The sequence below is a fragment of the Falco naumanni genome, chromosome 7 (assembly GCF_017639655.2).
Source record: "Falco naumanni isolate bFalNau1 chromosome 7, bFalNau1.pat, whole genome shotgun sequence".
Taxonomy (NCBI): Eukaryota; Metazoa; Chordata; class Aves; order Falconiformes; family Falconidae; genus Falco; species Falco naumanni.
The window spans coordinates 59,058,784-59,083,725 of NC_054060.1; the positions used below are offsets into that span (position 1 = coordinate 59,058,784).

General features: G+C 36.7%; 1 protein-coding gene across 5 annotated transcripts in view; it reads right to left on the reverse strand.

Moving 5' to 3' along the window:
* The window catches only part of PRKD1 (protein kinase D1), a 144,674-nt gene that overhangs the window by 35,911 nt on the left and 83,821 nt on the right, over positions 1-24,942 (reverse strand). For 3 of the 5 annotated variants that reach the window (XM_040601454.1, XM_040601452.1, XM_040601456.1), the window contains exons 3-5: positions 11,446-11,577; positions 10,562-10,722; positions 7,728-7,751 (exon numbers count right to left, since the gene is read on the reverse strand). In XM_040601454.1, coding sequence (XP_040457388.1) covers positions 7,728-7,751; positions 10,562-10,722; positions 11,446-11,577 — 317 coding nt within the window. The remainder of the gene's footprint in view (positions 1-7,727; positions 7,752-10,561; positions 10,723-11,445; positions 11,578-24,942) is intronic. The other 2 variants (XM_040601455.1, XM_040601453.1) reach the window with 1 other exon arrangement.

Consider the following 24,942-nt stretch of genomic DNA (forward strand, 5'->3'; position numbering starts at 1 on the left):
TAGAAAGCTGGTTTAGTTGTCTTCCTCAGCAAATGCTTTGCAGTTTTGAGAAACTTTGGTAGTGTTGCTGAAACGTACTGAGACTAATCTTAGGCACTTACATGATTAACAGAGAGAGACAGGCTTTCCCTGCAGCTCTGGCTCTGACCTCTGAGATGTGCTGCCTAGATAATGTCTGATCAAATTTCAGGTGTGGGACAAATTATTTGCTGTATTCTTTGCTTTTTCAGTCTGATGGCAAGTTTTCCAGTTTTAATGTGCCAGTATATGCTTCTGGATCGTTCTGAGAAAATGTCAGGTGGGCCAAGGAGTGAATTCTAGATGCTGTACAGAGAGCCAATCCTTTCTGAAAGATTAACTGCAACAGTCACTCACCATACCGTCAGCTTTGATCAAATACTGAGTTACCATTGATAAACCTTTTGTCCTGTTTATTAATCTTTTTTTATATATATATATTCTCAAAGTTCGTATCAGTCAATGCATAGTTATAGTTTTTTTAAATATTTACTTTGATTCTCATTTCACATGGCTGCCAAGTAATGTTAGAGAATAGGCGATTGCCTACATTTATGCTAGCAATTTAGAAGTATTCTCTACAGTTCAAGAGGTAATGGATAATAAAAGGTAAAACATTGGAAGACCTACTGCAGGATATCAATCCTCTAGAATGGTCCCCACTTCAATTTTTTAACATGATTTTAATATTGAAACTTCTGTTTATATTTCTGTTGACAATAATAGACTGAGACTGCATAGCAAGCTCAGTAACAAATGAACACAACTACTTCAGCACTTTCACCTCAAAACGAGTGAGACTAAATAGATAGGTCTAAACTCACTGTAACAAATTATTTGCAGGCAATATTTGTCAGCTTTTTCTATTTACAGTCCAATTTACAGAAAAAGTAGCTCAGCTTTTCTTTGCCATGCTGCAAGCACTGGGCTGCTATGCAACAGCAGTGTTGCACACCGTGTAACGCACTGGCAATTCCTAATTTAGTGTCTTCAAGTCAAGTGAGAGGTACAGCTAACTTTCACTTTGTCCCATACTAGAAAAGACGACAGCAGTCGTGGATCTGGTCTCTTTCCCGCATGCTGAGGCCAGATGTGACTGACTGGTACTCCTTCCCTCTTCCAGCCAGAAGCAAAGTGACCCTCGGCTCCTGCTCACGGGTAGCAAGGGAAGGGAAGCTGGTGACAGAGAACTCACAGCAGCAGGAACCAGAGCATCACTGCACACCCCTCTGATGGCTGATTGATTAGGAGGAGGAATACCTTCTCCCTCTTGTCAACGATGAGCTCCTCCTCCCATATCTTCCCAAGCTTCTGTCCCTCAACTCTAACCTCCTGCACTCCCAGCACCAGACAGATGCTACAATTTATAAAGCCCCTGAAAAAAAGGAAACCAGGAACTATCCCATTTTCACTGCAAAAGCAAGAATCTCTTCCACAAGGCACCTTCTTCTTTGGCTGGTGTGCCTGGTTTGTTAGAAAGATAAATTAGTTTTTCCTGGTCATCAGCCAGACTACTGACTCAGCAAATCTGGAAACTTCCCAGGAAATGATTGCTTAGCTGGATTACACCATGGAAACAGCCTGTGCAGCTCCAAACACTAAACAGCCCTTTAGAACAATCATCCCAGTGAGGTAATCATATTTAACAGCTCAGAATATGATTTTCTGAGTGACAACAAACAGAAAGAAACATGTGCAGGTATTTAACTGTACAGACACCCAACCGAGCCAGTGACACTGATCACAGCCAGACTTCAGTTCAGTTATGCCTTAAACTATGAGAATATCTAATAGAATCCAGTGTTTGTTTACTCTATTATTTTGACAAAAGTTGTTTTGTGGTTTGTTTTTTTAATTCCAAGAAGGGAGAGATGCCAAGCTTCTTCCCAACGTAGGGCATTCTGCATGACTCATTAGCTGAAGCCCTATTAAAATTAATAGGCAAGGCTAATAAGAGTCATATAGCCTTCTTCAACTTCCTCAAATTTTTGGAATATACTGAAGCTACTCATGGTTTATCTGGTGAGCTTTGTTAAAAGCTATTCAGGGGCACAACAACTTGCCTACAGTAGCTGGAAGCACAAAGTCATTGCATAGAACCTTGTCATTGCAGAAAGAGCCAGTCCTCCATGTAACTGCTACCCCAAAGGTAAAAATACCTCAGCAGATCTTTCCTGTATTTTTTACCTTGTCCAAATCCATTACAAAATACAATTAAGAAACTGAAATAAATACTGATTCCCTGCCAACGGGTTCAGCTGTTCTTAATACCTGGGGGAGTCTGACTGCCTTCTAGCACCACGTCTGTCCCTCCCAGGCACAGAATCAAAGAAACTTCAGGGAGATGCAGAAGGGATTAATGGGAAGCAATACAAGCTGACCACCTGGACACAGAGTTGGCCTTTTGGGAACAAAGACAGGGACCAGCAATTCAGCTGCACAGGCTAGCCTAAACCACAAAACAGACTGCTATTTGCCTGACTTAAAAGTTTTCAACAGTCTCACTAAAAATGTCCCAAGGATTCTGACAGAACTTTACTGAAGAGCTTCATGTTCTAAAAGAGTCAGAAAATACTTCAATTTTGACTTTGATCATCTTTCTTTAATTATGCTTGCGGAAACATGTTCAAATCAGCAACCTTCCCTCCGAAGAGAACAGGCTACACATCCTGTACTCTCCTAAATATATAATTTTTCAAAATAGTTCACAAAGAAGTGCTAGTTTTTGCAAGTTCAATATCTAAAAAGTGTTGTGACATTATTCCTGTACTTTACACCAACATATTAAATCAAACCCAGCACAGGTATTCCTACAATTTTGAAATGTTTGCACTAACAAAAGAAACAAACTGTCACGAGCTAGTTTTTTGTATTTACTTGGATAACTGAGAAAAGTGATGTGTATTTCTAAAAAGCGAACAGCAATAGCTGTCTGTGTGAAGGTTTGTTTTCAGCACTGAAGCATACTTGTTGAACCATGCATTTCCTTCCTATACTGAAGGCAAAGGATAAAACCTTAATATGTTCATATACAATTTCTTCATAGAAAGCTACTGTCAAACGAGGTGCTACATATCTATGTAACCACAGGAGCTACCATGTCTTTAATGCAATGCTAATGTTGACTTTCTTTTACAAATTAAACTATGTGACTGTAATTGCGTGAATTCAGGGGGGAAAAAATCTTCAGTTAAATATACTGAAATACTACACTTAGACTGCAATCAACTGTGTTGTCTTTTGATGCTCCTTGCACTCTTCTCTTTAAGTCAAGTGTATGATTTAATCCTACAAGCACCATAGTTGATACCTATGGTCTGAAAAACACTTCAGTGTCACATGTGTAAACACATCAAAGAACTGACTTCAGTACAAGGTGTTAATATCAAACTATCCACAGACAGAAATTATTATGTACCCTGTTCCTCCACTCAGACACCAGCAAACAGAGGTTTGAATGCTCTATCTGTAACCTGCCATATTTTGTAAAGTAACAAGAGAAGATTACTGGGTTTCAGCACTCATTGTGTGACTATGCTGACTTCTCAGAGTTGGGGATTTCCCAAAACAAAAGCCCTTTGTTGACAAAGGATTGCTAGTGCCAGCAGGCATAGTAGGGTTTATATAGCACACAGCTTTTTTTCCTGCATTTTACCAACGAAAGTTCCTTCAAAAATACTAGGTTTAGTCTGACCTTCTATTATGTGCTTCATAATTTTAAGTATAATAATTTTAAGTAATAATTTTCATGTAAGTCTCTTGCACTACTAGAATGCCCACATCATAAGCCAGGCTCAGCGGCTTAGTTGTGCCAACTGCACAGAACTAGTAAGACAGGGGGAGGAAAATGGCACATACCATGATTCAAAGACAAAGGCCTTCAGAGAATCTGTGCAATTCTGGTTCACCCTATCACATACAAATATTGCCTTCCCCCCGTCTGTGCAAATGTGTCCCACATGACACTGCCTCCCGATCATCCTTACTGAATCGGGGATAACCAGCAGGTCTTTGGGCTTAACCACAGCCACTGGTTTGGAACAAGTTCTGCCTTTGGACAGAAGAGGTCCAGACAAACCAGCCTGGCCTGGCTTGTCTAAAGAGAGGAAATTTGGGGGCAGTAGGATGTTATCAGTGCAGGAAAACAAGTTTATATATTAGAAGGGAAAGCACCACTGAACGTCTTAAGGCCAGATAAGTGGAGATAAAAGGTTGTGCTGATTGCCTCTGTTCCTCAAAATACAAATTGCACTTCGGGATCTTGTACCATTTCACAAGACCCAGCATTAACATGAATGTCGTTTCAGAGATACTATAAAAACGTGAAATGTGCGCTGCAGGGTTTGCCACTTTCTTGTATTTTCAATAGGTGCAAACTCTTATGTTAGTACTTAGAAACTACAAGAACTCAGCTCTAGAGTGTATGTTTGCTTAGACATACCATACACTCCTAAAAAAAGATTCCTACTGTCACAGTCACAGAGCATCTACAAATCCTCAGTTTAAGCCACAGTGACTTATATGAAGGATCACAAGCTGACAGCTATTATTACTGTATGTCGTCCCTAAAGACAATAGGGGATTTAAGAACAAGTGGCAATTACCTGAGCACAAGAACAACCTGAACCTCTCTCCAATTCCAAGTTGAAGAACCAAATACCAATGAAACCTCTCTGAGTGATCCCAAACAAGTTGCATTCAAAAAGTCAGCAGACGTGTCACATATGACATTTCAGAACATGTACATCTTAAGCTGTTTGCCTTTTTTCTTCTACTTGTCTTCTTAGATATTTGAAAAATATTAGGTGCACAATTGATGCAGTATTTAATGTTTTCTTAAATATACATATTTTTAATTGGCTTGATCATCTTTTAGATCTCATCTAGCTGTAATGAACTTCTGAAACAATCATATTGGGGCAAATTAAGTCAGAAAAGCTCTAATGTAGTTTGAGTTAGTCACAGGAAATTCAGCCCTACAGTATTTAGTGCATGGCAGCTAGTACAGGGGCTACTATTATTTTATGGCACAGCAGTGTGTAAGGTAGGCCACCAAATTTACTTTCTGTATCTTATTTTTTTAACTCAGAGTTCAGTTATCTTTGGATGTCACAGAAATGCAATGTTAAGAAAAAAGGGAACTATATTTTAAATAGTTTTGGTTTATTATTTTTTTATCTTTAGTATGTTTTAGCATTTTAAATAATTGTACAAAAGCAAGAAAACTAAAAAAAAAGATACCTAAACCATTGTGGAATTAACTGAAATTGCTATTTAACTTTCAGTGTCAGATTCACTGAGCTCTTGATTCTCAGTTCTGTTCAGTGTATGACCCCAGGTTCACCTGGTGAATCTGGCACTAAATCAATGTAAACATTACTTAGGATTGGTTTAGTTCATGGCCTACATTTTACACTTTCATTAATTTAAAAAAAAAATCTAGATTTTGAACACCCAAAAACTGCCAGGAGCACTCTCCAAAACAGCACAGAATTTTTTATTAAACAAATGAGCCCACTGAAAATAAGTTCCCATAAGACAGAGAGGAATGTGCAGTATACATTGCTGGAGCATGGAAGGATAACTTGGGAGTGACAAGAATACGTCAAAACTGTGAGTGGTATTAATTCACAGCTAACTTGAGTGTCTTTCTTCAAGAGGAAATAATAATTTTGCCTCTGAGGATCTTCGGTCTAATGAACTCTACTCTAGCCATTAGAAAATGTCAACTAATTACAACTGGCTTCAGGCATGAAGCTGCCCTGAGCTGCAACACTCTAGCTCTTCTTTAACCCTTCCCTCAAGGGCTCCTTTTTTCCACTCCAGTGAGCTGGGGAGGCATACGAGGCTCTATAGGGTCTGGAACTGGGAAAAGGAGACGTGTCTTCTGTCTGAGTGGGGAAAACAAAGGTTTCATAGAGAGAATTTTTGAGTCACTGGAAATGAGGACTCCTTATTTCAGTGGAGTCAGAGAGCAGCTGTATTTAGAGCCGGGTACAAGGAACAAAAGAAGAAATGGCCACCTACAACTCAAGCCAATTCCCTCCCAGAGAACCTACTCTTCTAGTTCTGCAAAATCACTCTTCCACGTATTGCTAAAAGGCCTCCAGCCACCTCTGCTTTTAAAAAATCTACAGAGGCAGGCAACACCTGATGCTTTGTATTCTGTCAGTGAAACATAAATAGTCTTTTTAAACTAAAATTATTTTAATTTTAAATTATTTAGTAAAAAATAATTCCTGATTCTTCATCAAAAAGCAAAGATAATATGTAAGTAATTCTGTAATATTCCACTTACCTGTGCCCCGTGAGACACAGTATTCCTATTTTAAATGCAAAGCTCTGCTAGGCTTTTTCTGAGAAATCACTTCCAATGTCTCTATAAATTACCTTAACATATCAACATTCATTGCTTCTAGAAGAAAAAATAAAGCTTACCAAAATAATGGAAACATATACAAAAATAAATGGAAATGAAATTCTATTGTGCCATATAAATGTGTTTTAAAGTGGAAACATAGATGGTTAACACATTTTCTATTTAAAAAAGAAACACAATTTTGGTTTTCCTCCAAATACCTTCCCCCCCCCCCCCCCCCCCCCCCCCCCCCCCACTTTTAATTACTGTTACTTCAGGGTAACCCATCAGCATCTAGATTGATAGATTCATCATTTTTCAGATAGCACATACTTAGAATAAAATTATCTCAGCTATTACAAACCTCCTGTTCCATGTATATTTATTTGCATTGTTTTATGGGTATTCTGTGGAGTTGTAATTCTGGGGCACACTACAATAAGAATATATGTGTTTTAGGAAGAAATAAAGTTATTTCTTTTTAAGAGATAGATGTATGTCCACGATAATCTTCATTTCAGCTAACAAAATATTCCTCAAACTAACTATGTAGTATTTCTAGAAAGGAAAATATTTGCAAAGCCTGCTTTTCTCTGGCTGCATCTCAAATACACGCTGCAAGGGAAAGATACCTACATTTCATAGTTCCAAAAACTTGAAACATGAAACAAACTTCTTTGGAAAATCCATATTGAAAGCCATAGAGGACAACCTTTGACATAAAGTACCCCCACAAAAAAAAAAAGTTTTCTCATTTAGACTTGATACTCTTCTTACATATAGCTGTAACTCAGTTGTACACCCTTCATGTTTATTTCCATGTAAATACAGAATCCTTGACTGTTTATTTTTTTAATGCAACCACATTATGAAAAAAGCTAGTACACAGTATTATGGTATTAGAAGTTTATTGCTGGTGAGCACTTAAAGGTCAGGGTTTTTCAGCTTAAAATAAAATGCTTATTTTCTACATTAATCCAGCAAATTCCGAGTGTTTTGAAATTGAAGTTAAAATTTTCTTCCACTACATTACTACCACTAAAAAAGGGCTTCAGTCCAACCAATGACGTCTATCATGCCTAAGAAATGAAAAAGCCAGTTTTGTATCAAAATATTGTAATGTTAGCTAATTTTACTGTTTAGTATAAGAATTATGACCTTCACTTTGGAATCTGAACTTTGGGAGTTTTGCACTGGTTATACTTTTTCTAGAAGAAAAACAAATGCTTTTGAGTTCTGAAGATTATAGTATGCTTCTCTGATTAAATTCCTGCATTTTTTCACATTGACACTGATAATCATAAAAAAGGATGTTCCTTATAGTATGATAAGGAGTAAATTCAGTACATACCTCATAGCCAGGGATGACAGGAGACTGAGACAGCAAGTTGGAAATAAGAAAAAAACAGAACAAAGAAATAAGGGGGAGAGAAAGACAGAAAATAATGTTACTTTAGAAGCTAGCATGAATGTGGGATTATTTTATACTCTCATTCTATTTTATAGAATGGAATGCAAAAGAATTGCATTTGAGCTATGACAGGTAAAAATCTGTGTTACATAGCATCCTCCTAGTTCTACTTATTTTTAACATTTCTGATGACGAGTTTTACACTACACTAAAGAATAAATAAATATAAAAAGATATTGCCCAGATTTTATTCTTTGGAGGTAGATTTTTAAAGCTGTACTCAAATACAGTCCCCAGTCAATTTTCAGCTCAAATGAAATGCTTTATTGTCTAATGAAAACATTTATACCCAAACTGAAACTGTGTCTGTGTGTGGTAGTTCCATATGAAAGGATAATTAAAGTACCCTTTGCAGGATTCCACATTATCCAGCTCAAAGATTATTCAAATGCCCCAACTTTGTAAGTTAGGGCATAACTTCTTCATAAGTGTCATTTTTTCCAGAAGCCAGACTTACAAGCTAAATTTAACAATGTGAGCTAAGGAGTTGGCTTCTTTCTGGTTCACAAATCAACAAAAAGGTTCTGAAATCATAACTTATTTAATAATGCCATCTATGAAAGATTTCCAGGAACTCCTTCTCTCTCAGCTGCTCTGACTCTATGTAGTAAATAGATGTAAAAATAACATTTATTGTAGTCCTATTTGAAGAACTGACAAGATACCTGATTAAATTCAGTGGTCCCAAACAGAGGTTAAAATTTGTCACCAGTGATTCAAGTGCAACATCCACACTAACAACAGAGGATAGATTTCATGAACAAGGATGATGTTTCTTAGTATCTTCACACAGACGGCGGAAAAATGAAACACATTCCAAAGTGCATGCTCCAATTGGTACCACAGTATGAACTGCCATAAAACTTATCTCACAAGTACTGCAGAAGAATAGAGTCCAAAGGACAGACCTGATACAGAACTGACAAAGCTTATGCTTTGGGGAAAAAAATGAAATATATTCAATGCAAAAAATCCAAACCAAAACAAAAAAACATACAGAAACCATATGTGGGAGCACTTCTAAAAATCTGGTACACAATACTGTGATTTCCTGAAATAAAAATGAAATTGGCAAGCTATTTCTTTTCTCTAGGTTAATGCCCATCCCTGTACATACTGTAAACATATTTTCTTTGTTCATGCATGTGTACGTGTGCATGTGATGTTCTGAATCATCAGCATGGGCACACTGATGATGACAAGTTCTTAGAGGTACAGCCTGCAGTATATATGAAACTTACTGTATTTCTTCACTGGCAATTTTAATATTTTCAACAGTTTTAAAATATGCAGCTTTGCAAAACAAGTATTTCATATAAGAATGTACCAGCAAATAACACAGCCATATAATTTAAAATGTTTTCAAACTAAAATTATTTGTTATCTTGTAACTGTAGAGTGTAGTGAATATTTATACAGATTATACCAGGACACTCATACAATTTTTTTAACTAAAATTCCAGAAAGAATTCAGAATCAGGGCCAGCCTTCCTCAAAATTTTCTGTCTTGTTCTGAATAAGTCAGCATTTCTGAAACAACCTACCAAGAATTATGAATAATCTATAAAGATTTGTTGCTGCATTTTTTGCAGAACTTAAGCACCTTACTCATTTATGCAGCTTTTCAATTAAAAATACAGATTCATAATGTTAACTTTAATTTCCAAGTAGCTTTAGGCTAATGATAATCAGTAGCATAAGTACATAATTATGGTTCGTAGATGGTACTGCATATAACACCAGGTCTATGTAATTTGCAATAGTGTCCTTTTAGTATGTCAAGTTTAATAAGTTTAATACTCTAATTGAGAGGAAAACATGATAATTGTTGTGTGTACTTATAAATTCTTTCCTCTCTTTTAAACCTTCAGGTTTTCAAAACTTTCACTTAGGAGTGGATTCATTTACACACAGCGTAAATTCTTAACTATTCAATTATATTATGACCGTGAGTGTTAAAAGGAACAAATATGCCAAAGATAAAAAATGCGTATCATTTTAATTTACTCCAGTCTTGACATTTTTTGCTCAGAAGAGTTATTTTCATGATGGAAAACTACTATATTAATGCATATACAAGCGTACCATATATTTACATGTGCCTGTGTGCATAGTGTACATCTATATATACATCTACACACACATATACATACATTCAGCACAAAGATGCATTTAAGGAAATAATGGAGATTTCCCCTGCTTTTTTCTGAACACCAGAAGTATGCCAAATATGCAAGCTCCAAGTAATTCACTATATATAATTCACAGCCTTTCTGTGACAGATGCTCAGTTTAATACTGTAATATTTGGGTCACTGCTGTCCAAAGCCAAATCCTTCCTATATCATAAACCAATGGATAAAAAATGGTCTGACACAGAAGAAATTCAACTGCTAGTTCCAGAGAAGACATCCTCCAAGATGCAACTACTCACATTAGCATGGCTGGCAGTTTTAGACCTTTAAAATAACCTAGCTCTTGACAAAGTGAGGAGATTCCTGGGATCGTCAAAAGTGACGCACACTTAAATCCACATACCTTAAGCTGGTTACCTCACTTTTACGTCAAGATGCCTTTTCTCACAGCAACATTTTATAATTTACATACCACCACCCTCTGTAGTCTAGAACAAGCAAAATCAGATCTTACAGCACTAAATGTTATTGTTTGTTATCAGCAACACCCATGGCCTCTATAGCCAGGGTAATCCCATACCAGAAGGGCTTCATCCGACGTGCTGGGTGAGGGTTCTGCAGAAACTGTCCGGACACTGCTGAGTCCTGTGAGGGACACGTTTGACAGGCGCCTCTTTCGTACACCACTGCAGTTGTTAGGGATTTTAAATGCACATCTCTTATGGTAATTTAGACCACATCCTGAAAAGAGAAATTTAAAACTATCTGATTACAGTTTATTGCTGGAAAAAGCAAAGGGGTTGGTTTTTTCCCCCCAAACCAACAAGAATTCAAAACCACCATCCTTATTTTTGATAAAACTTTTTTCCTCTACTCTGCTGGTTTAGCTTCTATATTCTACAAAATTTTAGAGAGATAATGTTATAAGCTTTGAACAGTTACATCTATAACCAGTATTTTTTCATTGATTTTTTCAAAAAGCTATGGACTCAAAGTGCAGGGAATTTCTGTGATCGGCATTTGGGAGGTAAGGAAGTCTTTCACTGCAAATGGTATATTCCATTGGATACAGCCTGCCAAGAGTCAAATAGCTGTGGCAAAATGAGAAAAGATAGCTATTACAGCCTCATGTGGACCGGCAGTAATTTCAGTTAAATGATCTGAATTAACGTGATATAGAATTAGATACAGGCTCAGGCTCATAAGGGAAACATAAGACACAGAAACTTTTCTTAGCAATTTTTGTACTTCAGGTTACAGAGCCATAACCTAGGAGGCCTCAGAGCAATCAAAAGGATTAATTCTTTAATCAGTTAATTATTTTGATAGTTCTCACTGTCTCTACCTACTGTAATTTTTTTCTGATGCCTAACCAATTTAACAGCAGCATCACAGACAACATACCTAAGTGGAATGGACAAGTCTCTTCCCGAGACTGAAAAACCACCTCTCAGTGCAACTTACCTTCACATTTGAGCCCCTGACGCACAAGTCCCCACAGCATTTCTCCGCAGTGGTCACAAAAGGCTGGTGCTCGATACGAATGAACAAAAAGAGCATGAGGCCGGATCTGAAAGTCTTCAAACGTAGCAGAAGCTGTAACAAGAAGATGATTCCCAAAATCAGTTAAAATTAGTAAAATAACTAACATGCTTCATTTATGTGGCACCTCATCACAGAACAAAGCCAGACTCCTTTTGGTCACTATGATGATGAGCTTTGAATTTTGTACTGGTTGTTATACTGTACTTTGAAGATAAAAGGATCGATGGTATACCTTCATATTACAATGACCACAGGGAAAAAGAATAAAGCTGCTTTTACAAACTCGCAGCGATAACTTCTCTGAGAATATTTTCCCAATAAAATACAGGAGGATAAGAACATATCAAACATTTATGAGAAACTGCCAGGGTTCAATCAAATGTTGGAATTTTTTCAAAATACCCTTTTACAGAGTTGACTCACTACACTTGAAGTTACACATACATGAGATAAACTGAGAACATCCAGTAAAAATTTTTTTTAGACAAGTAAAGGAAAATATATCAAAAGCAGGCCATTTCGGCTGACTATTTTGGTATATCTGGTTCAGCAGCCTATGTTGGTCTCCGTGAACTGATAGCTCAACTTGAAAACATGTTTAAATGCGAGTTTAAAAAGAAAGCATGTAATTAATTATACACCCAATCATCAATAAAAACAAAAACCTTGCAGAGCAGTCTGGAAGACTGCTGCACATTTCCTGAAGTACCAGTCCTTCCAAAGTGATGTGAGTCTGCAACTAGCGTAACAGTTTCAAAAGTTATAGGGGCTAGTTAAAGCCACTAGTGTAAACTGTAAAAATAAGGAATGACAGTGTTTTAAGAACTATTTAGTACACAGAGGCAGCCAGTACCACAATGCTTTTGAAAACATACTTTAATGAAATATTTTCCCTTATTAAATATGTCAAACATCTATTAGATAGTCTAATGGAAAATAGTATCTGTCAAACATTAAACATTAAGCACATATACAAACATTCGATCTCATTCAGACTGCCGTTTAGACAGGCGATTTAAGTGTGTGCTTACTCTTCACAGATATCAGTATGAATGAGCAAGTATGTAGCCACTTAATAGAAATGCTTTGTTTCTCAACAGAAATACATTCCTGACTGCAATTGAGAGGAAAAAAACAACATTTTTTTTTTATGGTTCAGTTGAAATGAATTCCTAGATGATCCAAACACCCTTAGTCCCTTGTTTGTTCCTTGTGTATTAATGAAGAGGACCAAAAATGCGCATACCAGTCAAGAAAAGGTTTTTAACTAATTAGAGGGGAGCACCAATAAAGACTTGGACCCAGTTACTTCTCTGCACAAAACTGCTGCTCTTAGGAAAAACTTTTCCAAAAGCGTCCACAGAAAAATATGTTTCTAGTCTCAATCAGCCTAGGGATCTTTTAACGGAAGTATTTGGAATGCCATCACAAAAGCAAAATCCAATGACTTCAATGATAACAAAGCTTCTTTTTTATTATTTTTATTATATTTTTATTGATTTTATTGAAACAATCCAAATCGCCCAACATTTTGCTTAATTCAGTATTTCATTTTCTTTTCCCAGAATTATTCTGTTCCTAGCTTTCATAAGAAGTCATGTTAAAAAGCTTACTTAATCCATACAATTAGGATTGCACAGAACAGTCTGATGTTAAAACATTCAGAGTCTGAAATAAAACGTTTTAATATTTATTTAACAATGTTAGGCCAGGCGTTTTTTTTCAGTCCCAAGGGCTTCCAAACACATAAGGATACTTGTTCAAGTACATTATTTTTCTATTTTTTCCAGGCTACAGTGGTTCAGGTTCACTCCTTAGGCACTGCTCACTCTGTAATGGCAATGCTCTTCTTGGTATAGCAGAAAACACAACTCATCAGAATGCATTTTAGATGCTGAACAGAATTCTTGTGATTTTATTTTGTCTAGGACTTCAGTCAACCACTTTTTCTGCGCATACAGCCAGCTGTTTTTCTGCAGTTCCAACCGAATCAAAGAATATGTTGGAAGGATCAAACTTCACAATATATTTTGATGTTATTTAAAATATAAAAATACGTATTTATTCTTCACTTGTACAAATGGAAAAAGCCTACAGGCATATTGACTTTCCCATTTAATTCCATATTGAAGACATATCACAGGAGCCAGGACAACAACTCCCCAGTAGATCATTCGTTTGTGGAGTCTAAGAAGGATTAATTTTTATGGGCCTCTATATCACCAGCATACATCCCCCAGGAGAAAAAGTTGCCACAGACAACACAGACCTCCATGGTCCTACCATTCATGGATGCCAATTGACTTATGATAGCCCGGCAGCCAGATGAGACCAAATTATAGATGAAAACCATACTGAACCTAAAGAAAAGTTGGACTGGAGAAGGAAGAGCAAGAAAAACACTGTCAGAAGTTCACAGCCATGCTGTAACCCCTCTGCATAGAAAATACACACTAGCATCTGTGCTGGCCAGCCTACAGCTTAGGAGGTTGGATTCTCCACTGTTGTCTCATATGGAAACAGCTGACAGGGATATGTTCTGTCATCTGTTCTCCTACACACAGACTACAAAGCAGTCATTTTAGACTGGGCAACGCACACCTTCCTCTCCTCTCGCTCCGTCTATGAAACTGTGATAAACAGGTGAAGATGTAGTCGTAAGTACTTTGGAAACTCGAGCCACACCGCTTGCTACAACACACCTCCTCAGCAATACAGACCAATTCAGTTTCATCCTAAGCTCACAGCCTCAGCCCTTCTGTTCAGGACTTTTGATTCTGGATTTGATTGATGTTCTGGATAGATATGCATAGCGTAACTACTTACAGCTTTATGAAGAATATTGCGGTTAACACCTCTTCTTCTTCACCTAACAAAATGATCATGGAAAAGCTATGTACTGGGGAGCCTTCTCAGGGTTATGCACCAAAACTGGAACACCATGCCCTATCAGCTTCCAACAGAATGGCAACGTACACTTTGTTATAGTCTCTCTAGTTTCAATATGCATATAACATATATAAACCCAAAAAGCTTACTAGAACAAGATACTCAGTGAGCGTGCATTTCTCCCCAAGGTAGAAAACAAGGAAGACCCTACTGTAAGACCCTCTGACATGGCAGCCATCAATTTTGATTACATCTCTAAAATTTGTATATATGTTAACTTTTTGTTTCTAAAAATAGACTTTCCTGAGGTTGCTTCTAAAAAGCATACAAGCAATAATCAAAGCACGATTAAAAGAAAAGTGATGTGTAAAATATAAATAGTGTAAATCTCAATCTAGCAAAGGATTTAAGTATGTATGTAAATTCCTTGAATACCTACTTAAAGTTATGTATGTATTTAAATTGTATTTTGAGAAATGATGCTTGCTAAATTGGAAGATTGGAAAGTTTTGCATATATTTACTGGGTGTTTTTTCAAATAGCAAAAGCAGTAGAAAACACCACTGAGCTTAATAATTTAGGTAATGAATTAAAGATATTTTAATATATCTCTATATTAAAATACCAGTTTTTGAGAAAAGTAAATATCAATATCTCTGTAGAAGCAAATCTGAAATTAAAACCTCCCACAAGCAGTTTTGCCTCAGGGACTTGATCGTTCAGTGCTTTTCCACTGTCCTGAATTCAGTTCCATCTGAAGCTGTCAAGTGGATGGAAACTATTTTGCTTTTGTGAGTGTCATTCTCCCAATGAGATACTAAATAAATACTACACTTAGCAGTAATAATGCAGTTTTAGAGAGGCAGAAATCAAACGTGAATAAATCTCCCATAGTACCGAAGTTGTTGTACCAGTTATTATAAACACACATGCAGTACTACATAGTTTTTTCATTTATATGTCTTTGAATGTAAATATCCTTAAAATATCTTGTACAGCACACATTGCAAAACAGACATTACTAATTTCCAAAGAAATTGCCTTTCAACGAAGCTTAATTTTTGCCTGTTTAATTGATTACTAAATTAACACTGGGGTTTTTTTCCCCTTGACAGAAAAGTAAATTATCTGTGCTCAATTATGGCTCGATTTAAATAGCTCTGTGGCAGGTTAGGCTATCATTTTCATGGTGAACTCACCCTCCCACATCCACTATAACACGAAGTATGTACTGGAATTAAAATTCATCAGGGACGAGTTGACTGGCAAAACTGTGCACCTCTCATGAACTTTGAGAACATCTGAACTGTATTTCTGTGACCATAAGGGAGCAGGAACTAGCACTGAAGAGTCTGTCTGAACTGAAAGATCCTGAAAGTCATGCTTAGAAGCTCCAGAAACCAAAGACAAAGCATGGAAAGGCAGGAAACAGTTTCAGGGAACAGTGAAGGATTTTTGGATCCTACCTTTGTACAGTGTTCTGGGGCTGGAATACAAAGGTGTGTAAACCAGCATCCCACTAATCACTTCTGGAAGACTTACTCAACAGCTTAAAGACACTCTTACACACTACCCATAGAGCAGGTCAGAAGAAATTGAACTTAACAACAACCTACTAGATGAGGAACACCGGTCTGTTGGTTTACAAGGTAACTGAGGCAAGTTCTAGGATGCTTCCAGCATTATAAAAAAAAAAGATACCAATGGTAAAGATAAGCAATGATAAATACTGTTCTATTCAATATTTCAACACTCCTGGCTGAACAATTTGAATTTATCATATCATTTTATATAATGATGTATTTAAAAAGCCGTATCATTTTATACTGTCATGATAAATACTCACAAATAAAAGGCAGGGAGGAAAACTGCATTTTATTTTAAAAAAGCTTTACACTTGGCAAATACTGCAGAATACAGCAATAAGAATACAAAACCTCAGTCTTTCCCCTTCTTTTGAAATTGTTTTGGCAATGTGCCACCGTTGAAAGGTATGGAAGTGTTCTGGGTTTTAATTTTTAAGGTCAAAATAGTGTTTTTCTAGGCTTCAGATTTATGTCTTCTCATCAGGTTCTGCAGACAGAATTCTGTTTTCCTGTCTCGTGAAATGATGTTATTTCAGATCACTATTCACTGAAACTAGCGTGTCTTTAGAACTTGATCTGGAAGAATTATGTTAACTAGCAAGTTACATAAATCTTTTAACCTGTATAAAAACGGGTAATTCATATTTCTCGTTCTGCCACCTGTATGGCACAGTTGACTTTTTGTGGCTAAACCTTGCACTGCTTAAATTTTCAGAGGATGCAATTCCAGCAACAGTCATATATGAATTGTGTTGTTCTTCTAAGCTTCTTTCATAATCTTGTAATTCATAACTTTTTAAAATTACACATCTAGAAAGGTTTTCATATAGCCACTAACACCCACAGTTTTAACTTTCAGAATACTGGTATTTACTGAAAAAATAAAATTCCTCTGATAAAATATATGAATTTTTTTTTCTAAATTACATGTACATCTTATTAACAACGAAGCTTCTCTAATGTCAGACTATCCTTTTGCTTTGACAGAGCACTGATGCTGTGAAGGCTATTTTCTGGCTGTATGTAAAATTGTGCAGCAAAAAAGAAGAGGCTCCAAATATGCCATAACCATATCCTGAAAAACGTACTACTCTGCAGAAAAGTTTACAATATTACATTATTAATATGATACCATTACACTGTTAACTCTCAGGCTAACTTGTCATCATCTATTTAAGCATTCCTAGTATCACCAAAACATAGACATTGAAACTACAACAGTTTTGACAAGATCATTTCATCAAGTCTGTTAATGACTTGGCTGTTAATGGCTGGTACTCCTTGTTCTGGGCTCAGGAGCAGATCTATCATTCAGCACGGCTGGAAATGAGAATAGGAAGCCACTGCAACTCACAGAGGCAAGGTCCTGCTTCAGGAACAGTTAAATGATTTACTGGTCATTTTGAGTTCCAAGACTAAAAGAGCTTTGAACTATTACCAGAGGTGAGATGCTGATATTATGAGCAACAGAACCTCATGTAATGGGAGCTGTCATCTAATGTCCATGTCTCTCATAGCAGAAGAGACCATCAACCTCATGATCAGCAGTACCTTGCAGTTATGAAAAGCAGACGTTCTCCTGCTACCCTCTCCCATTTGGAATGCCCTCGAGTGCAACGTAATCCAGTGACTTGCTGCAGTAACCGAGTCCTTCCCTACAAGAACTGCTGGCATTCACCACTTAAAAAATAAATACATCATACTATTATACATTATGAAACTTTAAGCACTGATTAAAACATAACAACTAATGATTGTACATACGATTTCACTGAGATAACAGAAAGGAAAGCAGTTTATTCTTTTCAGTGTTCTACTGTGGCAATCAAAGATAGTCTGAGTTTTCACATTTCCACCAAAGTCAGAAGAGCTATGGCAGTTCATACACATCAAAGACTTCAACTCTGATTTCCATCCTGAAATCTGATTTAAAAATTAAACTAAGATTATCAGGACCCTAATACATGATAGAAGTGATAACTTCCTAAAACCTAGACATGTATAGATTTATAATCACTCTGTTTCTGTATTAGATCTGCTCTGAAATAGGGAAACTTGTACATGGAAATCTGGATCTAATGAGCTTTTTGGATACGTATGTAAGTACTTCAGCACTTTAAATTCTACGTGCAGGGAAAACCTTCTAATCCAATAAGTTTCATTTTCTTTTCCTTACCTATTGTTGCTTTATCCCAATGTTTTAGGTGAAAACCAGCTTAAATTATGAATGCTAACAGTTGGTATTCAGGTAATTGGCTGTAGGAGGTGGGGATGGAGGGGAACATAAACTTTCAGAATTGAATTTTGAACTCTCAAGCAGAAGCCTGCTACTTGCTAACTGCAACTGGTACAGGATAGCTGCAACTTTTTATAATACTCAGACTAAGCAAAAGCAGCATGGCCTCAGTCCTGCAGTGACAGAAAGAAACTCAACCACCAGCCACAAGGCTGACCACACGTTGTGCTTCTGGACATGGACCATTTAGTTTGGAGTTTGGGGGTCCAGAAGGACCAGGAGGTGGAAAAGAAAGGTCCCTAAAAAGAAGCAGTCATCTCAGAAAGAAGGGGGGCTGGAAAGACAAAAGTGAAGATACTGCTTAGATGTAAAATGCTGGAAGTGAGTGAAGACCCCAGGGATTGGGGAAATGGAGGCCAGGGGACGTCCCTGCATTTTGGTCATTGATGCCCAAGGCTAGCAGCTGCAAGCAGTGGCACAGCAGGAACAAATACAATTTTGTGCCCAGCCTTCCCTGGCCAGCAGCCACCTCCGTACCGGGAGGGGCAGTGGGCGGCTAGTAAGTGTGAGGCTGGGAAGGGAGCAAATAAGCCACTGTGGGATGCATCCAAGTCAGGTAAAAGCTCTGATCTCCTTGGTTCTTAAATAAATCTCGGTATCCAGATTCACTACGGGCTACTGTTTACATTGTCTCACCCGCGACATGAGATTTAAGCAACAAACTGCAGGAGATAATAAACTATTTGCAATCATTTGTCCAGTTCTAGTTCAGACTTCTAAGGAGAGTTTTAATAGAACGTTAACATTTATAAGCCAACATGCTTCATTCAGCTGTGCATTCTGAAGTCTTAAAAAGTTCAATTTAATGTACTTCGATTCATTTGAGAATGATTCCACAGTTTCAAACCCATAAACTAAATACCACAGTAGGTTTTATATCCACTTGAAATCTCAGCATAGGATTCTTTACGAATTTACCCATTTTTCACCTAAGTGGAAAACCCAGCAATATCTTAGTTCACGGATTCAGGCCCTGTTAATCACAAAATTACACTGCAGAGGTATTAATTAAAAACAAAATTAAATACCCTGCAAGTTTACTGGAGCTACTGGTGCAGCGTTCAGCGTTAACTCTTGACTACTGGCAATAATGAGCAGCTCCAAATTAAAAACAAAGCCTCTTGCTCCTTTTCTATGCTCAGGCTGACTGAAATTGTTATCAAAGTAAACACCACAAGTCTTTTAGGTCTTTATTTCCTCTGACTTTATTTTGTAAGTTCTTCATGGTTCTTTTCCAAGGCTTCTGAAAAAATCAAGTAATAAATTACATGGTCATTGTCAGAATTATATATCTCAAAAAGAAGAGATGCTGAAAAAGAATTAGTAGCACTTGAAAAACTTACCTAATTCCTTCAATTTTCTTTCATAGAAGGTTAAGAAAATGGTTTGTTGTACAGTGAATAAGTGTTAATGGCTAAGAGTACATATGGTGAATAAATGCTGGTGGCTAAAAGTATAAATATAATGGAACTAAAAATATAATCTTATGCTGAACTCAGTAAGGAACCTTCATGTACATCAAACTGTTTTTAATGCTCTTTAATGTTAACTATCTGCAAAACTTTAGATAACCTTTAAAATTACCCTAATAATTTATAAACATATATTATTATATACAGAATATACCCAGATGGAGTTTTTTGCATGGTATTGGATGTCCACGGGCCCTGAGGGGATGCACCCAGAAGTAGTGAGGGATCTGGCTGATGTCATTGTGAGGTCACTATCAACAATCTTTGAACAATCACAGCAACCAGGAGTGTCCAAAAACCAGAGGAAAGCAAATGTCACTTTTAAGAAGGGTGAGGAGGAAGACCCAGGGAACTACAGGCAAGTCAGTCTCACCTTGAGCCCCAGGAAGGTGATGAAACAACTAATCCTGGAAATATACGACTAATTCTGGAATATGCTTTAGTGTCTGACTAATAATGTTTCCTTCAGGTCTCAGATCTTTAATATGGGACCATCTGAAACAAGGAACAGAAGCAAGACTATATATAACCACTGCATTTTCTCAGCACCACCACCACACCCCTTAATCTTTCCAGGATAACACTTGAAAAGGTAGAAAGGAACCTAAAAATGCTAAGGAAATGCACAATTTGTTCATGAAGTGCACAAGTTGACATAACCTGGAAGAAATAAATTAATTATTGCTTTAAACTGTGGTTAATTTTTTAATGAATTACAACAATTCAAGAATGACTCATGGAAACCTCTCCAGTGCCTGGCCAGGTATATCTGAAGGCCAAAAAGATAAGCAAAATGTTTATAGATTATATCAATGCTTCACTGAAGATAACAAAAGTGTTCTACCGACAATAAGTTTACCCAGGATTTCACACTTACACATAAATGGGATTGAAATTAACATTGGGAAACGGTCATACTAATATACCTCACTTGACAGCCTGTGTTCGGTTTCTGTAAGACCAACCCCAAAAGAAGTACGGTAAGAGAGAACTGATGGATGAGACAAACCACTGGAGGCATGGAAGAGACTTCCATATAAGGAGAGATTAAAAGACTGGAATTGTTTCATTTGGAGAGGAAATGAGTTAAGAATTTACCGGACTCAAGAGGAGGAAGCCAAAAAACCAAACCAGGAAACAAACATACCCACTGTGTCATAACCTTCCGCACCAACAAACTAGAGTGATAGGAGTCTTCATGTCCTAAGCAGCAGACAAGCTCTCCAAAGTTCTTTTTGGCAACAAGTAACACCTTACCTAGATTAAGGAAACATTCTTAGGACCCCTTTAAGAGCCTGAGTGAGCCAGGTTTCATTGGAATGACAGTGTCTCCAGGCTTGAGTCACACTACCATACCGATATAAAAACCAGCAGTTTGCAACCTGCGGCCGTTCCTGACTCTCTTCCTCCTTAGTTTCCATTTCAAATTGTTATAGTCCCCAAGGGAAGGAGGTTTGTTTGTTTGTGCTTAGTCCTGTTTTAGCTACAAACCTCAAGCACTTCCTAAAAGAAGATATGTATCTTACCACAAAGGGCTGCAAACATCATGCATCAGAAATAACCATGAGACTGTGTATTGCTATTTACTCTTTCAAAATACCAAAGCCAGCAGTCAGCCAATGAAAGTAAAATCCAGTAAGTGTAACAGTGATTAAATTTAAAGATGTATTTTTTACACAAGCCACATTTAATTTGAAACCTACTGGAGCAATAAGATATTGATAACATGAATTCAGAGTCTGAGAAAGCAGAGAGATTCTCCACAAAGTACATTTTTTGCCTGACATATATCTAAGAAGTGTAGAATACACTGTTGACATGTTAACAACACAACTTGTCTGATGGGCAAGTTATTCCAAGTGGGTTACCTCTTATTTTGCACTATGTTCCCCTCTGAAATATTTACAGCTACTCTCCATTCAAGACTCACTACTATCAGTTAACAAATACACCGATATAAATGTTTGGTCAAGCAGATATTGGTTATAGAAACTGTCAAACAATGTATCACAAGGCTTGTTCCCTGCTACATGTTGTAGCTAATGAAAATGAAGTGGCAGAGGTAGTTATTGTATGAAAAGGGGATACACTACGGTAAGGAAAAGAGAAATCTTCATGTTTTGGCAGTTTTATGGTTAGAATCTCTGTTAGTAGCAGAAACAGCTGAAAGAATTTGAAAAACTGAGAAAAGAAGAAAGAAAATGTAATTCAAGTTTTATTAATCACATACTCAAAAAAAGACAATTTAATTTTTTAAAAGGGTGAACCCTTTTTTTTTCTAATACACAGCTTCAAGTGAACCTATAGCAGTGGTCTCCAAGGTGAGGTGCACACACCACACACCTGGGTGTGCAGAAGCCAATCCATTAGGGTGCAGAAAGACAATATTAGAACTTCAGCAACACATGTAAATTATAAATAAATAAATATATATTGGGGGTGTACGCTCAAAAATTTTTAGTGATGGGCCACACAAAAAAATTTTGAGATGAATCTATAGGACTTTGCCACTCTAAGAAAAGTTTAAGTGCTATTAAAGATGCATCCTGTGAAAAAATTTATAGCCATGTGCAAATTTCACACACCACAGAGTAAGGAAAGACTAAGTGGATTAAACAGATTTATAAAACACTAAAGAGAGTTGATTAATCCTTTGAAGGAAATACATCTTTTGAGAAAGGATCAGCTGAAGTGGGAGATGCTGAAGTATAATACTTGAATAATCTATTGAGTTACTGTTACTCAGTGGGTTGTGTTAAACTCAGTCAAAATGATAATATGTAAAACCTTTTAAAGAAGGGTAAATGTGATATGTATCGTATTAAGAAAACTGAATAAAAATTGGTAAGAAAGGAGAAAAAATACCTCACCCAACTGAAAATAAGATATTTTAAGGAAAATAAAGTTTTTTTTAAGTCCAGAGATTTTAACTTGTATATAACATAACATAAAATGAACATCAAGAATTAATTAGATCTACTTTAGAAGGTGACAGGTGCTTTGCTTTAATGGATTAACCACAATGAATCTAACTGTAATAAGCTGTAATCAACTTCAATCCAGCCTTTCTTGGAAAGCTGGCTATACAACTTAATGATGCATAACAATTAAAAGTTATGTAATTGCTTATTCTACCTTAATCATAACAACACAGGAAATTCACAGGCATTGAGGTTACCTGTGTTAAACTGATGTACTTGAAAAATGTTTATTTTCAGTGAAATCTTGTGATAAGAGTACAAAAGCTTAAGAACAACTGGATCAGGCCACAGTCTGCTAAGCCTGGAAACCTGCCTTTCAAAGAGATGTTCCCAAAGCAGCAGCAGCAGCATCTGGTGGTATTGTCCCAGACCTCAGATGCCCCTGCTTTGCAGCAAAAGCATTCTCTGAAGCAGAGAGGAGGTGACAAAGACAGATGACACAAGGCAAATGACATTACAAGTGCCTTCTGTTTTCTGTCTCTTCCTTTCCTCAGAATTCCAAGACTTGTATTTGCTTTTCTTGACTTGCACTGAGCACTAATATGACATGTTATAACTTGAACTTCTCAATTTTTGCTAGTATCAGCTAACTCAAAGCCCATTGTTCCATACATTTAAGAAAAAAAAAATAATCAAGAAATTCCCCTGACACTTTATACCGAGCTACACTGAATTTCATCTGGGGTGACACTTGTGCTTTACTATTCATGTCTTCCAGATCATTTATGAATGTATTTAACAGCACAGACCTAAGAACCTCTGCTAGTGACTTGCCTCCACTGTGAAAACAGCATGTTTTTCTACCCTTTGTTTCCTAAGTTATAAACAGTTATTTATCCATCTCAGCATCTATCCTCTTCTTTCATGAAAGAACAGTTTCTTCATGAGCCTTTGGAAAACAAAGTGTTTGTATGACTTCTGGAAGACCAAATATGCTATCTCAACTGAACACAAAACTTGACATTTTCATTAAACAGCACACAAATAAATTGAAAATATATTAACTCTGAAAATCGGACAATTAAAGGTGTACACTGTAGGAAGCTTACCGAGGAACAGTGACCTCTCATGAAAAGGACCTGTCCTGAGAGAAGGATTTTGTGTTCATCCTCTCTACCAATAGTATTTTTTCCAACATTTAGTTTAATTTTTTAATAAATACAAGATGACATTGTTTATTATTACCAACTAATCAAGATTTTAAAATGACATCTAGAATCTTGACATGAGCAAGAAATTATTAAGAGTTCAAAAAGCTTAAAAACGTAAAGATTATTTTGTTCCTATGAAGAAATACATGGCTAGCAATACACTTGCAAATCACGTTCACAAAATCTTGCAATTATTTCATGTTTTCTGAATGATTCTGAAATAATCATTAAATACTAACAACATACAGAAAAGTCCATACAGAAGAACAACTAGCATGACCAATATTGCTGTAAGAGCGCTAGAAGCAAAGCTGACACATTTAACTGCTTCTCTACCAACATTTGCCTGTTGCATATCATTTACACAGCATGTACTGTTGATGATGCTGCCAGAGAACATAAGGAAGTGATGTTGACAGGAGATCTACTTTTTTCATCCTACTTTTACCTACTTCCTCCTGCAGCAGAAAGAAAAGAATGGTAAGGCAAGACAGGAGGGGGAGTTCTGAAAGATTCTGCTGACGCAGAAAAAATACAAATTTTGAAGTCTGTATCCAGAAGGTAACAACTATAACATATATGAGCTGAAGAAAAGACAATGAGGTAAAACAAAGAAAGAAGGAAAGAACCTTTCAGTCTTAAGAATTTACAAGTCATCTATCTGAAATTCATGATCCCAGAACAATGTAGGCCAACAGTGAGGGATACAAAGTCAATCCACTTTAACCTGATCAGTAATGAGCCTTACCTCTAAAGACATAAGAAAAAAAGATGACAGCTGGAGACAATTAAAAGAACATAGAAGAAGAATAATCTAAAAGATATCATCTTAGACAGGACAGAGAAAAGATAGTTGTATTTCTCAAAAACACCAGAAAAACAGTGTGTTAACATAGATAGCCATAGATCACCAAAAGAAGGATGCTTTTCAATCACAACGAAACAAAATCACAAACTGTGACCAAGTACATAAGTACTATAAAATGATGTCCAAAGCTATAACATCATAATGTTCATCTCAAGGAAGTGGCAGTCAAACAA